The following is a 13,430-nucleotide window of genomic DNA, read 5'->3' on the forward strand; positions in this document are numbered from 1 at the left end:
TGTGCATCCAATAAAGAGTTAATATCTAAAAGATACAAGACACTCAAACAGCTCAATAGCAAGAAAACAAATAACCCAATTTGAAAATAAGAAAAGGGCCTGAATAAACATTTCTCCAAAGAAGACATACAAATGATCAACAGATATTTTTTAAAATGTTTGATATCAGTGATCATCAAAGAAATGCAAATTAAACTACAACGAGATATCACCTCACACCTGTTAGAACGCATAATATTAAAAAAGACAAAAGATAAGTGTTGATAAGAATGTAGGAAAAGGTAACTCTGGGGTGCAGCAAGATGGCCAAATAGGAGCAGCTCCAGTCTCCAACTCCCAACGCAAGCGACACAGAAGACCGGTGATTTCTGCATTTTCAACTGAGGTACTGGGGTCATCTCACTAGGGAGTGCTGGACAATTAGTGCTGGTCAGCTGCTGCAGCCCGACCAGCAAGAGCTGAAGCAGGGTGAGGCATCGCCTCACCTGGGAAGTGCAAGGGGGAAGGGAATCCCTTTTCCTAGCCAAGGGAACTGAGACACATAACACCTGGAAAATCGGGTAACTCCCACCCCAATACTGCGCTTTAAGCAAACGGGCACACCAGGAGAATATATCCCACACCTGGCCAGGAGAGTCCCACGCCCATGGAGCCTCCCTCATTGCTAACACAGCAGTCTGCGATCTAACTGCAAGGCAGCAGCAAGGCTGGGGGAGGGGTGCCCACCATTGCTGAGGCTTAAGTAGGTAAACAAAGCCGCTGGGAAGCTCGAACTGGGTGGAGCTCACAGCAGCTCAAGGAAACCTGCCTGTCTCTGTAGACTCCACCTCTGGGGACAGGGCACAGCTAAACAACAACAACAACAAAAGCAGCAGAAGCCTTTGCAGACGCAAACGACTCTGTCTGACAGCTTTGAAGAGAGCAGTGGATCTCCCAACACGGAGGTTGAGATCTGAGAAGGGACAGACTGCTGGCTCAAGTGGGTCCCTGACCCCTGAGTAGCCTAACTGGGAGACATCTCCCACTAGGGGCAGTCTGACACCCCACACCTCACAGGGTGGAGTACACCCCTGCGAGGAAGCTTCCAAAGTAAGAATCAGACAGGTACACTCACTGTTCAGCAATATTCTATCTTCTGCAACCTCTGCTGCTGATACCCAGGCAAACAGGGTCTGGAGTGGACCTCAAGCAATCTCCAACAGACCTACAGCTGAGGTTCCTGACTGTTAGAAGGAAAACTATCAAACAGGAAGGACACCTATACCAAAACCCCATCAGTACGTCACCATCATCAAAGACCAGAGGCAGATAAAACCACGAAGATGGGGAAAAAGCAGGGCAGAAAAGCTGGAAATTCAAAAAATAAGAGCGCATCTCCCCCTGCAAAGGAGCGCAGCCCATCGCCACCAACGGATCAAAGCAGTCAGAGAATGACTTTGACGAGATGAGAGAAGAAGGCTTCACTCCATCAAACTTCTCAGAGCTAAAGGAGGAATTACATACCCAGCGCAAAGAAACTAAAAATCTTGAAAAAAGAGTGGAAGAATCGACAGCTAGACTAATTAATGCAGAGAAGATCATAAACGAAATGACAGAGATGAAAACCATGACACAAGAAATACGTGACAAATGCACAAGCTTCAGTAACCGACTCGATCAACTGGAAGAAAGAGTATCAGCGATTGAGGATCACATGAATGAAATGAAGCGAGAAGAGAAACCAAAAGAAAAAAGAAGAAAAAGAAATGAACAAAGCCTGCAAGAAGTATGGGATTATGTAAAAAGACCAAATCTACGTCTGATTGGGGTGCCTGAAAGTGAGGGGGAAAATGGAACCAAGTTGGAAAACACTCTTCAGGATATCATCCAGGAGAACTTCCCCAACCTAGTAGGGCAGGCCAACATTCAAATTCAGGAAATACAGAGAACGCCACAAAGATACTCTTCGAGAAGAGCAACTCCAAGACACATAATTGCCAGATTCACCAAAGTTGAAATGAAGGAAAAAATCTTAAGGGCAGCCAGAGAGAAAGGTCGGGTTACCCACAAAGGGAAGCCCATCAGAATAACAGCAGATCTCTCGGCAGAAACTCTACAAGCCAGAAGAGAGTGGGGGCCAATATTCAACATTCTTAAAGAAAAGAATTTTAAACCCAGAATTTCATATGCAGCCAAACTAAGTTTCATAAGTGAAGCAGAAATAAAATCCTTTACACATAAGCCAATGCTTAGAGATTTTGTCACCACCAGGCCTGCCTTACAAGAGACCCTGAAGGAAGCCCTAAACATGGAAAGGAACAACTGGTACCAGCCATTGCAAAAATATGCCAAAATGTAAAGACCATCGAGGCTAGGAAGAAACTGCATCAAGTAACGAGGAAAATAACCAGTTAATATCATAATGGCAAGATCAAGTTCACACATAACAATATTAACCATAAATGTAAATGGACTAAATGCTCCAATTAAAAGACACAGACTGGCAAACTGGATAAAGAGTCAAGACCCATCAGTCTGCTGTATTCAGGAGACCCACCTCACATGCAGAGACATACATAGGCTCAAAATAAAGGGATGGAGGAAGATCTACCAAGCAAATGGGCAAAGTCTCAGGATACAAAATTAATGTGCAAAAATCACAAGCATTCTTATACACCAGTAACAGACAAGCAGAGAGCCAAATCATGAATGAACTTCCATTCACAATTGCTTCAAAGAGAATAAAATACCTAGGAATCCAACTTACAAGGGATGTCAAGGACCTCTTCAAGGAGAACTACAAACCACTGCTCAGTGAAATAAAAGAGGACACAAACAAATGGAAGAACATACCATGCTCATGGATAGGAAGAATCAATATCATGAAAATGGCCATACTGCCCAAGGTTTTTATAGATTCAATGCCATCCCCATCAAGCTACCAATGAGTTTCTTCACAGAATTGGAAAAAACGGCTTTAAAGTTCATATGGAACCAAAAAGAGCCCGCATTGCCAAGACAATCCTAAGTCAAAAGGACAAAGCCGGAGGCGTCACGCTACCTGACTTCAAACTATACTACAAGGCTACAGTAACCAAAACAGCATGGTACTGGTACCACAACAGAGATATAGACCAATGGAACAGAACAGAGTCCTCAGAAATATACCACACATCTACAGCCATCTGATCTTTGACAAACCTGAGAGAAACAAGAAATGGGGAAAGGATTCCCTATTTAATAAATGGTGCTGGAAAATTGGCTAGCCATAAGTAGAAAGCTGAAACTGGATCCTTTCCTTACTCCTTATAGGAAGATTAATTCAAAATGGATTAGAGACTTAAATGTTAGACTTAATACCATAAAAATCCTAGAAGAAAACCTAGGTAGTACCATTCAGGACATAGGCATGGGCAAGGAGGGCAAGGACTTCATGTCTAAAACACCAAAAGCAATGGCAACAAAAGCCAAAATTGACAAATGGGATCTCATTAAACTAAAGGGCTTCTGCACAGCAAAAGAAACTACCATCAGAGTGAACAGGCAACCTACAGAATGGGAGAAAATGTTTGCAATCTACTCGTCTGACAAAGAGCTAATATCCAGAATTTACAAAGAACTCAAACAAATATACAAGAAAAAAACAAACAACCCCATCAAAAAGTGGGCAAAGGATATGAACAGACATTTCTCAAAAGAAGACATTCATACAGCCAACAGACACATGAAAAAATGCTCATCATCACTTGCCATCAGAGAAATGCAAATCAAAACCACAATGAGATACCATCTCACACCAGTTAGAATGGCAATCATTACAAAGTCAGGAAACAACAGGTGTTGGAGAGGATGTGGAGAAATAGGAACACTTTTACACTGTTGGTGGGATTGTAAACTAGTTCAACCATTATGGAAAACAGTATGGCGATTCCTCAAGGATCTAGAACTAGATGTACCATATGACCCAGCCATCCTACTACCGGGTATATACCCAAAGGATTATAAATCATGCTGCTATAAAGACACATGCACACGTATGTTTATTGTGGCACTATTCACAATAGCAAAGATTTGGAATCAACCCAAATGTCCATCTGTGACAGACTGGATTCAGAAAATGTGGCACATATACACCATGGAATACTATGCAGCCATCAAAAAGGATGAGTTTGCGTCCTTTGTAGGGACATGGATGCAGCTGGAAACCATTATTCTTAGCAAACTATCACAAGAACAGAAAACCAAACACCGCATGTTCTCACTCATAGGTGGGAACTGAACAATGAGATCACTTGGACTTGGGAAGGGGAACATCACACACCGGGGCCTATCATGGGGAGGGGGGAGGGGGGAGGGATTGCATTGGGAGTTATACCTGATATAAATGATGAATTGATGGGTGCTGACGAGTTGATGGGTGCAGCACACCAACATGGCACAAGTATACATATGTAACAAACCTGCACGTTATGCACATGTACCCTAGAACTTAAAGTATAATAAAAAAAAAAAAAAGAAAAAGGTAACTCTTACACACTGTTCATGAGAATGTGAATTAGTACAGCCATTATGAAAAGCAGCAAGAGGTTTCTCAAAAAATTAAAAATAGAACTACTGTAAAATATTATGCACAATACCATTTCTGGGTCTATATCCAAAGGAAATGAAATCAGTTTGTTGAAAACAGTTGCATTCCCATGTTTATTGCAGCACTGTTCACAATAGCCAAGATATGAAACAACCTAAGTGTCCATCAATGGATGAATGGATAAAGCAAATGTAGTACATATACACAAAGGGATACTATTCAGCCATAAATAAGAATGAGATCCTTACATTTGACACAACATGGATAAACCTGGAGAACAGTAGACTCAGTGAAATAAGCCAGGTACAGAAACATAAATACCACATGATCTCACTTATAGGTAGAACCTTAAAGAGTTAAACTCATAGAAGTAGAGAGTAGAATGTTGGCAGAAGGTTGGTTACCAAGGGCTAGGAGGTTAGGGGGTTGGGGAGGTATTGATCAAGGAATATAAAATTTCATTTAGACAAGGCGAATAAGCTCAAGAGGTCTACTGTACAACTTGATGACTTCAGTTAAAACAATGTATTGTTTTTTAAAAATTGTTAAGAGAGTCTCAAATTTTCTCACAACAAAAAATAATAAGTATGTGACAATTCATATGTTAATTAGCTCAACTGAGCCATTCCCCATGTATACATATTTCAGAACACCATCTTGTACACAATAAATATGTATAATTTTATTTATCAATTAGAAAATTAAATAAAATTTTTTAAAAAGCAAAATATTCTATTGAAGGTTCTAGCCAGTCCAATAAGGAAAAATAATTAGATGCATTCAGAAAAGAAATATAGAAAAGAATAAATACATTTATTTTTATTCGCAGATGACATGATACTATATGTAGAAATTCCTAAGGAATCCAGACTCCCATCTTACTCATCCCCCACCCCCAAAAAACAATTGAAACTAATAACTGATTCAGCAATCTTTCAGGGCATAAGATTGATATAAAATAGTAATGATGCAAATTCTGCTTCATTTCAGTATGTTTTTCCTATCCTTGATTTAAGAGACAACTCTCAGTGCCAGTGAATAGTTCCATGATCATTCATTTAGGAAAAGGAATAATTTGGATTTTAGAATTTCAATTTGACACAATTACCCACAAAAAAAAATATTTTCCCATTCTCATTACTTTTGCGGAGATAAGAACAATTGTCAAAATTATCATTGCTAACAGCTAGTCTACAGCATGATTAGAGGCAAATGGTGACACTAAGTGTCATCCTTCCCCTCATCCCCAAAAACAAGCCTCTAAAGGATTCCAAGGTCTGCACGTGAGTCTTACCACTCTGTATTCAGGTTTTGCTGGCTGCAGGACATCCCCGAAAGTTCTGCCTGTTGGTGCTCTATCCGCAATATTAAGAATTAATGGAACTATTAATTGTTGGAAAAATGGAGGTTCTGGGCCTCTGCTCAGGTTGGCTACTGTGTCCTGGAACAGAGAGCATTTGTTAAGGAGTGCATGCGTAGAGTCAAAGACCCTTTTCCTAGGCTTCCAGTCCCAGAAATGCCTGCATTAATGGAAGAGTGCACACACACATACTCATACACACTCTAAGAGCTAACAACCTTGACAAAATAGGAAGGTAGCCTTGCTAAGCATGAGCCTAGAAATTAACAATTTAAACTCTTGTCACTGGGAGAAAGCTTTGGTCATAGGCAACTCTTTTATTCTCCTAGAACACATAGTGACAGTGACCAGAGTACAAGGTTGGAAGCATACTTTCGAATTGTGTGACTTTGTACAGGGGCCTACCATGCAAAAAGGTAATTATAACATGACACCATAATTACTATTTTAATTTTTAAAAAGTCTTGAGTCACTCTCATCTGGAGTCAGTACCAAGTTTTTTCCTAGATTCTTGTCTGTTCTAATAAAAGAATATAATAAACATATTTTTAATTTAAAATTTAAGATCATCCCATATCCTGACTGGTTTAATCTATGTTGCCCACAATGTTTACCATTTTTAATAGTGTCATAAAAATACAAATCTCAGTTTTCAAATATCCCTTGATATATATTAGGTTGGTACAAAAGTAATTGGCATTTTGCCATTACTTTCAATGAATATTTAATGTTCTTTATTCCTCACATTATAGATTTAATCTCTACAACTGCATATGAGATAGGTTATGTATTACCATTCCCATTTTGCAAATGAGAAAATAGGCTTGGACATATTAAGCAGTTTTTTTCAAGATCACATAGCTAGTTTTAAGGTGCTTGACCAGAAATTTGACTGTAAAACAAATTTCCACCAAATTAATTGCATTTTTCTCCATTGTCACTACAAAATTTGAAGAATCTATTTTCATGGGAAGAACTATAGATCTATGAGCATAGTGACAGTTAAACAGTAGTTACCTCTAGGGATGGGTTATAGGTTTATACTTTTCTGTATAATATGAATGTCCTACAAATAGATTTGGCTTTTATAATAGAAACAAACAAATAAATAAATAAATAGACAGTTATTCAAAAAAAATTAACCTAAAACTGAGAGCAAAATTGTAATAAAATGAAAATAAATATCAATTAATTAAAATATGTGCAAAGAAATTATATAAAATACTGAAATTTCAAACACATCATCAGTAACTAATAATACAGCCATATGAAATGTTCAACATTCGACTGACGCAACCTACAGAGACAACCATTTCATTTATTTCCATTTAATATATCCAAGCTCTTTCATTAAAAGGGCTTTATTTTCTTTGCTATGCCACAATTGTTTCACATTTTTTATTGAGGCTTACATATTATGATATAAGGGGCTGCTTACTATTTTGAGCTCTTTATCCTGTTTGTTGACTAACCTTCTGACATCACAGTTACAGCTTCATAAACAACTGCATCCAAAGGGAAGATTTCCACAAGTGAAGTTCCTTTAAATCAAGTAAACTTGTTCAGTGGTATATATTTTAGGTAGATGCAATGTGTTCATTCCAAGGCACCACCGTTTTTACATCAAATCTAAGCTTCCATTGATTTAACAACTCATATTATCTTTTGAACCACCAAGAAAGTAAAAGCATGCTACTAATTATAATAATAATAAGATTCCTCTGATTGGAAAATGCTTCCCAATTTCTGAGATATTATAATGTGGAAAATGGGCATCTTAGAATGCTGACCTACTCAGCTCTTGGAGTGAGTGGGGAGAATCTGGCAAGGATTAGAGAACACAGGTTCAACTCCCAGGTGTAGTAAGCTTCCTCACTTATCTTCAAGTCTATGTGCTCCTCTGAAAACTGGGGAGAAATGATATCTCCTTAACTTCACATGATGGTTGTAAAAATAATGAGATAATATATATGAAAGAAGCTGCCACCACGAAAGGATGTTAACTAGATCCAAAATTTGGAAAGAAATTTTATTTTTCTGAGATACCACAAAGCTATAAGTTTTGTAAAATAGAAAGGTTGTCAAAGAAACTGAACACTCAAAGCTAAGGTTCTCTTTTGCTTCTCTCTGCATTTTCTCACCAGACACAGACACATACAGACACACACACACACACACACACACACAAACAAACAATATTTGATTACCGTAGCAATAGCCTTAGCAAGGTTTCTGAAAAGCTGAATGTAAGCAGATAACGTGTGAGGTCCATAAATTGTCGATGCTGCCTCATATCGCTGAGCCTGCAGGAAAGGCAGGGAGAGTTGTACATGGTTCTGCATATTTAAATCCATTTACAGAGGTGTAGCATTTTAGGTAAATGTGATGCTTGACATCTGACATTATTCAAAACTGGCATAATATTCAAGATTATGTATGACGAAAGAGGATGGGCATTTCCATTTACTGGCCAAGGTAAGTGATTCCCATCAACTACCTATTAAAAGCAGTGGGTTCTCTCTGCTTATGCCATTTAGACTGTCACTCTATTTACTATGAAAGAGGGTGCTAGCTCCTAAGCTTTAGTCTATTGTAAGTACTTGTAATACAAATGCTTTCCCCCAGTGCATATATCAGAAGAAAAACAAAATAAAAAGAGTCCTTATAACTTCTGGATAAATAGTTAGAAGGTACTAACTGGAGAAGGACATTTAATCCATCACAGCCATGAAATGGAGCCAAATGCATCTTTCACCTGGCCTCCAGGTCTTTGGCTCTTTTACAGGAACTTCAGAGTCATCAAATCTAAAACCAATCTCACCACTCCAGACATGTCAGCTTCCTCCACAACATTCTCATCTCAGCGAATGTCATCTTTCCAGTCTCCCATGTGAGGATCAGCCTGCAGTTTCCTTAGACTCCTCTCTCCCTCATCCTGTATCCTATCAGTCTCCAAATCTGGTAATTCCATCTCCTTCAAATCTCCTGAGTTCTTTCGTTGTCCTATCTTACTTTCTCCTAAGGTATAAGTAGATTTTACCTTAGTTCAAACCCTCATCTCTCACCCAGATCTTTTTTTTATTATTATTTTATATTAGGTTCAGGAGTATATGTGTAGGTTTGTTACATAGGTAAATCACATGTCATGAGGGTTTGTTATACAGATTATTTCATCAGCCAGGTAATAAGCACAGTACCTGATAAGTAGGTTTTTGATCCTCTCCCTCCTCCCAGCCTTCACGTGCCCATGTCTTCCCCAGATCTTAACTACACTATGGCTTCGTAACCAGTCCTCTGCTTATACATAAGCCCTTCCAATTCCTTTTCCACACTGCCATCCTATTGACCTTTCTAAATCACAAAATTTTATCAAAGCATTCTCTTGCTTAGAATCCTACTGCAGTTCCCCTAAAGCCTTCCTTACTGAATGAAAGCTCTGTAGCATAGCATGTAAGACTCTCCATTAGCTAACCTGTGTCTCCCACTCTGGCCCCCATCTCCTTACCATCACCTTCCCATACTTACTCCATGCTACTCAACTAATTATGCTCCATCGATGAGCCTGCCCTCTGGACCTTTGCATATATAGTTTCTTCTATATGGGATACATTCTTACCTTTTATTTGCCTAACTCTCACTTGTTCTCAAGAACTCATACAGATGTTACATCTTCCTGAACAGTCCCAGTCCTCAAATACCCAGTCTGGGCTGGTGCTCTTTCTTTTTATTTTTATAACACCTTGTGAATGCCTTTCATGAAAATGTAATCATCTGTTTGTACTAGACCCCTGACTTTGTACTAGACCCCTGACTTCTAGTGATCTTGAGGGAAGGGACAGATTCTTTTCATCATTATGCCCCAGAAAGTGGCTAGCACAGTATCTGTAACAATACATATCTGTTGAATGAATGAAGTAATTAATAGTAATCCTTGCAGGATTATATTCCTGTGATATGGACAGGAAACAGGAAAATACTGCCTAGAAAAGAGTGGTTCCCTGGCAAAGGTTCCACCCTTAAGCCTGGAAATCTGTGGCCCTAAACAAGAACAAGCATTTTCGGTTTTGCACCCAAACGTTTCTGTTTTGCGTTTTCATTCACTATGCCCCCCTATCCTGTACCCACATAAACCCCAAACCCCCAGCTCCACAAGCAGACAAGGAGATGAACAGAAAAGCAGAATGGCAGAACAGCACAGCAGAGAAAAGAGAAGGAGCATCTGAACTCTGAGAGGAGTTTGGCTGGGGATGGTTGGAGAGGAGATCGCCTGCTGGACAGTCAAACTCCAGGGGAAGATCATCGTCCCACTCCATCCCCTTTCCAGCTCCCCATTCATCCCACTGAGAGCTACCTCTACTGCTCAATAAAACCCTGAATTCATCCTTCATGTCCATTTGCAACCTGATTCTTCCTGGACACTGTACAAGGACCTGGGTACCAACAGGGCACTGAGCTGTTTAACACTCAGGCCATCTGCAGACAGCAAAGTTAAAAAAAAAAGTGCACTGCATGTAACACATGCCCACTTGGGCTTCCAGAGTAGCAGGCACCCAGACCTAGATACTGCTGCAGGGCCCTCATGGAATTTGCTCCTGTGGGCACCCAAAAGCACTTGCCCTTGCTCCTGCACCTGCCTGTCTGCATGCTCTCCTTCCCATAAAGGGTTTCAGCATGGACAGCAGCCGAACAGATGAGCCACACCCCTGTTGCACATACTGCAAGGGGGTTCAGGGAACTCTCCCATCTCACCTGGACCAGGAGACAAGCTAGTAGGGGTTCCTAACCTTGTTTGTGACATAGACTCCTTTGGCAGCATGTTGAGACCTAAGGACCTCCCTCAGAATAATGTTTCTAAAGGTGTAAAATAAAATACATGGAACTGACAAAGGAAACCAGTTAGGTTGAAATATGTTTACCAAACTATAATAAACAAATGTTGTGTATAGTAACGTATGTGCTTCTTTATTATGCTATTGAATAACAAGTTATATCTGTGGATCTAATAACTACTGTGATTATAAAACAGCAATAAGAGTAAAAGATATTTCTAGATCTGCAATCACTATATGTGATATGAAAGTATCTGTGGTTCCTATTGGTGACAGAGGTACTGCTAAAATAATTTATTTGTGTTGCCTATATTTATAATTGACAGAAATGCTTAGTAACAGAGGTAGTGAAGAAAGGATGTAGTTATTCCTATCCAAGTTTAGCATCATTAAGATCACTTTTTCAATGGGAATTCCTAGAAGGCAGGGACCTTCAGGAAAGCCAACAGAGGGTAGCAGGGCAGAGTCCACTCTTAGTATGACTGAGTATTTACCAAGGCGCAGACTGTATGCCTCTGTATGCACTGCTGTTATATACCAGCAGATATATTATTAACAGAAATTATTAATCATGAGACTCTGGACTGTTTTCATGTTTTACTTAAAAAGTACTTGGGCTGCTTTCTGGACTATTTATAAACAATGAAATATTACCAGCTACCAGCCTCCCTCAAACTCTCTGGGACTCTGTTTCTTAATATATATCATCAACATAATAATACCCGACTTCCAGATATACTGTAAGGATTACTTTAAATAATATTTGCAAAGTCTTAACTAGTGCACTCAATAAACAGCTACTAGTAGGAGTTTTCTCAGGTGTTACAGAGGCTTAAGGCATCAAATGCATTATGAGTAGTGTTAGAAATGTTTTATGCCACAGCTCAGGCTTATTACCAGTGCCCCTGACAAAATAATTAGTTTCAGGGAAAATGTAAGTCAATAGAACTAGAATTCTGACCTGGAGTTAAAAGGATATATTTGAAACTCTTAAATACGACCTTTGGTTTATCATTCTCTTATCTGCTATACCTAAAACATAATCATCTCTCAGAAACATGACTGGGACAGTTTACAAAGCAAGTCTGCATTTGACATGACCGGGGTATGATTCATTTAAATTATGAAAACCTTTAGCTTTACCTGGTATTCTTCATAAGTGGTAATGTAATGTGTATAGACATTGCATAGACCTGAAATAACAACAGTCATGTTCTGCATCCCATGAGATGCAAATTCCTAGGAGAGAAAAGTAAAACCCAAGAAAATTACTCTTCATCTTTAAGTATAATATCATTCTGTTATCCTTAACACACAAGCATTGATTACATTATTAGTTTAAGATATTTTTCTTAATAAAATTTTTCTGACTGCACTAAGCTGGACAAGTCAATGGATCTATAAATACCTTGATGATCACAGTTGCAGATGTAGAAACTTCTTACTACTAAAACAGGGATTTAAAAAATTAACTTATTAAAAAATCTAATGGGTGGCTATTAGCTAACCAGAATAGTAATTTCCAGAGCTAAGTAACAAGACATTTTTGACATGTCAATTTAGAACCATTTACAATACTACCTGAATATAAAGAAAATTAAGAATACAGCACAGATAAAATACAGAATTCCCAAAATGTAATGCATTTTATTTAGACTGTTCACAGGAACTTAAGATATTGAGGTACTCAGAGGTTACTTAGTATTTAATATATAAAACCATTATCAATTTTTAAATTATTAATACATAAATACCAATAAAATATTTTTAACCTAATGATAAATCCCTTATGTTTTCTAAGTCTGGTTCTTATACTACCAATATTTCATATTCACCTTAGCCATTAATTTCAAGAAATGTGGAACTCTAGTCATCTTAAAAAAGATTAATTTAAAAGACATAGGATCACAGGGATAGGATATAATTTCCTCTTCGCCAAATATGAACATGTAGATATGTTATTTTATTTTTAACTTACTGCTTGAACTGCCTCTCGAAGTCTTCGTCCAGACATGGTCCTGAGTCAAGAAAACAATTATGTGTACATTTTCCTACTCAGACTGTGTGCAGAGTATGCAGAAATACTTGCAGTGAAAGCCAAAAAATTACCCTGGCTCACCACGCAATAGTAAAATATGTAGGAACCCAATGACCTTGAAAAGCTAAACTTGAGCTTTTTTCCTGCCTGTCCTAGCTTCAAAATAAATCCTAAACTGAAAATGGTCAATTTAACTAAAAGATGGAAACAGAATCAGTGGTTATCGCTGGCAAAAGATCATCATTATTTTCCATTCTTGAGTCAACAAAATGATTAGTTGCATTCTATGTTTGTAAAAGCTGAAGCAGGTAGAAAAATACATTACTGCCCCTTCCTACAAAGAATTTACTGTATCATTCATTCATTTAATTCTTCAGTAAAACACTGAGCACCTACTACACACCAGGCCTACTTCTAGATACTAAGGATTCAACGTATGGAGCTTACCTTCTAGGGAGAGGAGAGAGTTAATAAGCAAATAAAAACAGATGACAAGAAAAGCTATAGAGAATAACACCGGGGGCGGAGCAAGATGGCCGAATAGGAACAGCTCCAGTCTTCAACTCCCAGCGCGAGCGACACAGAAGACCGGTGATTTCTGCATTTTCAACTGAGGTACTGGGGTCATCTCTCTAG

The 13,430-nt window shown here is 38.6% G+C and overlaps 1 protein-coding gene across 3 annotated transcripts in view; it reads right to left on the reverse strand.

Moving 5' to 3' along the window:
• Window positions 1-13,430, reverse strand: part of ASAH2 (N-acylsphingosine amidohydrolase 2) — an 86,161-nt gene that overhangs the window by 10,236 nt on the left and 62,495 nt on the right. For 2 of the 3 annotated variants that reach the window (XM_033215380.1, XM_033215370.1), the window contains 4 exons: window positions 12,735-12,774; window positions 11,900-11,995; window positions 8,135-8,230; window positions 5,862-6,008 (listed from right to left, as the gene is read on the reverse strand). In XM_033215380.1, coding sequence (XP_033071271.1) covers window positions 5,862-6,008; window positions 8,135-8,230; window positions 11,900-11,995; window positions 12,735-12,774 — 379 coding nt within the window. Of the gene's footprint in view, window positions 1-5,861; window positions 6,009-8,134; window positions 8,231-11,899; window positions 11,996-12,734; window positions 12,775-13,430 lie in introns of those variants that run through there. The other variant, XM_033215386.1, reaches the window with a different exon arrangement.

This window comes from Trachypithecus francoisi, unplaced genomic scaffold (assembly GCF_009764315.1).
Source record: "Trachypithecus francoisi isolate TF-2019V2 unplaced genomic scaffold, Tfra_2.0 Contig00586, whole genome shotgun sequence".
NCBI lineage: Eukaryota > Metazoa > Chordata > Mammalia > Primates > Cercopithecidae > Trachypithecus > Trachypithecus francoisi.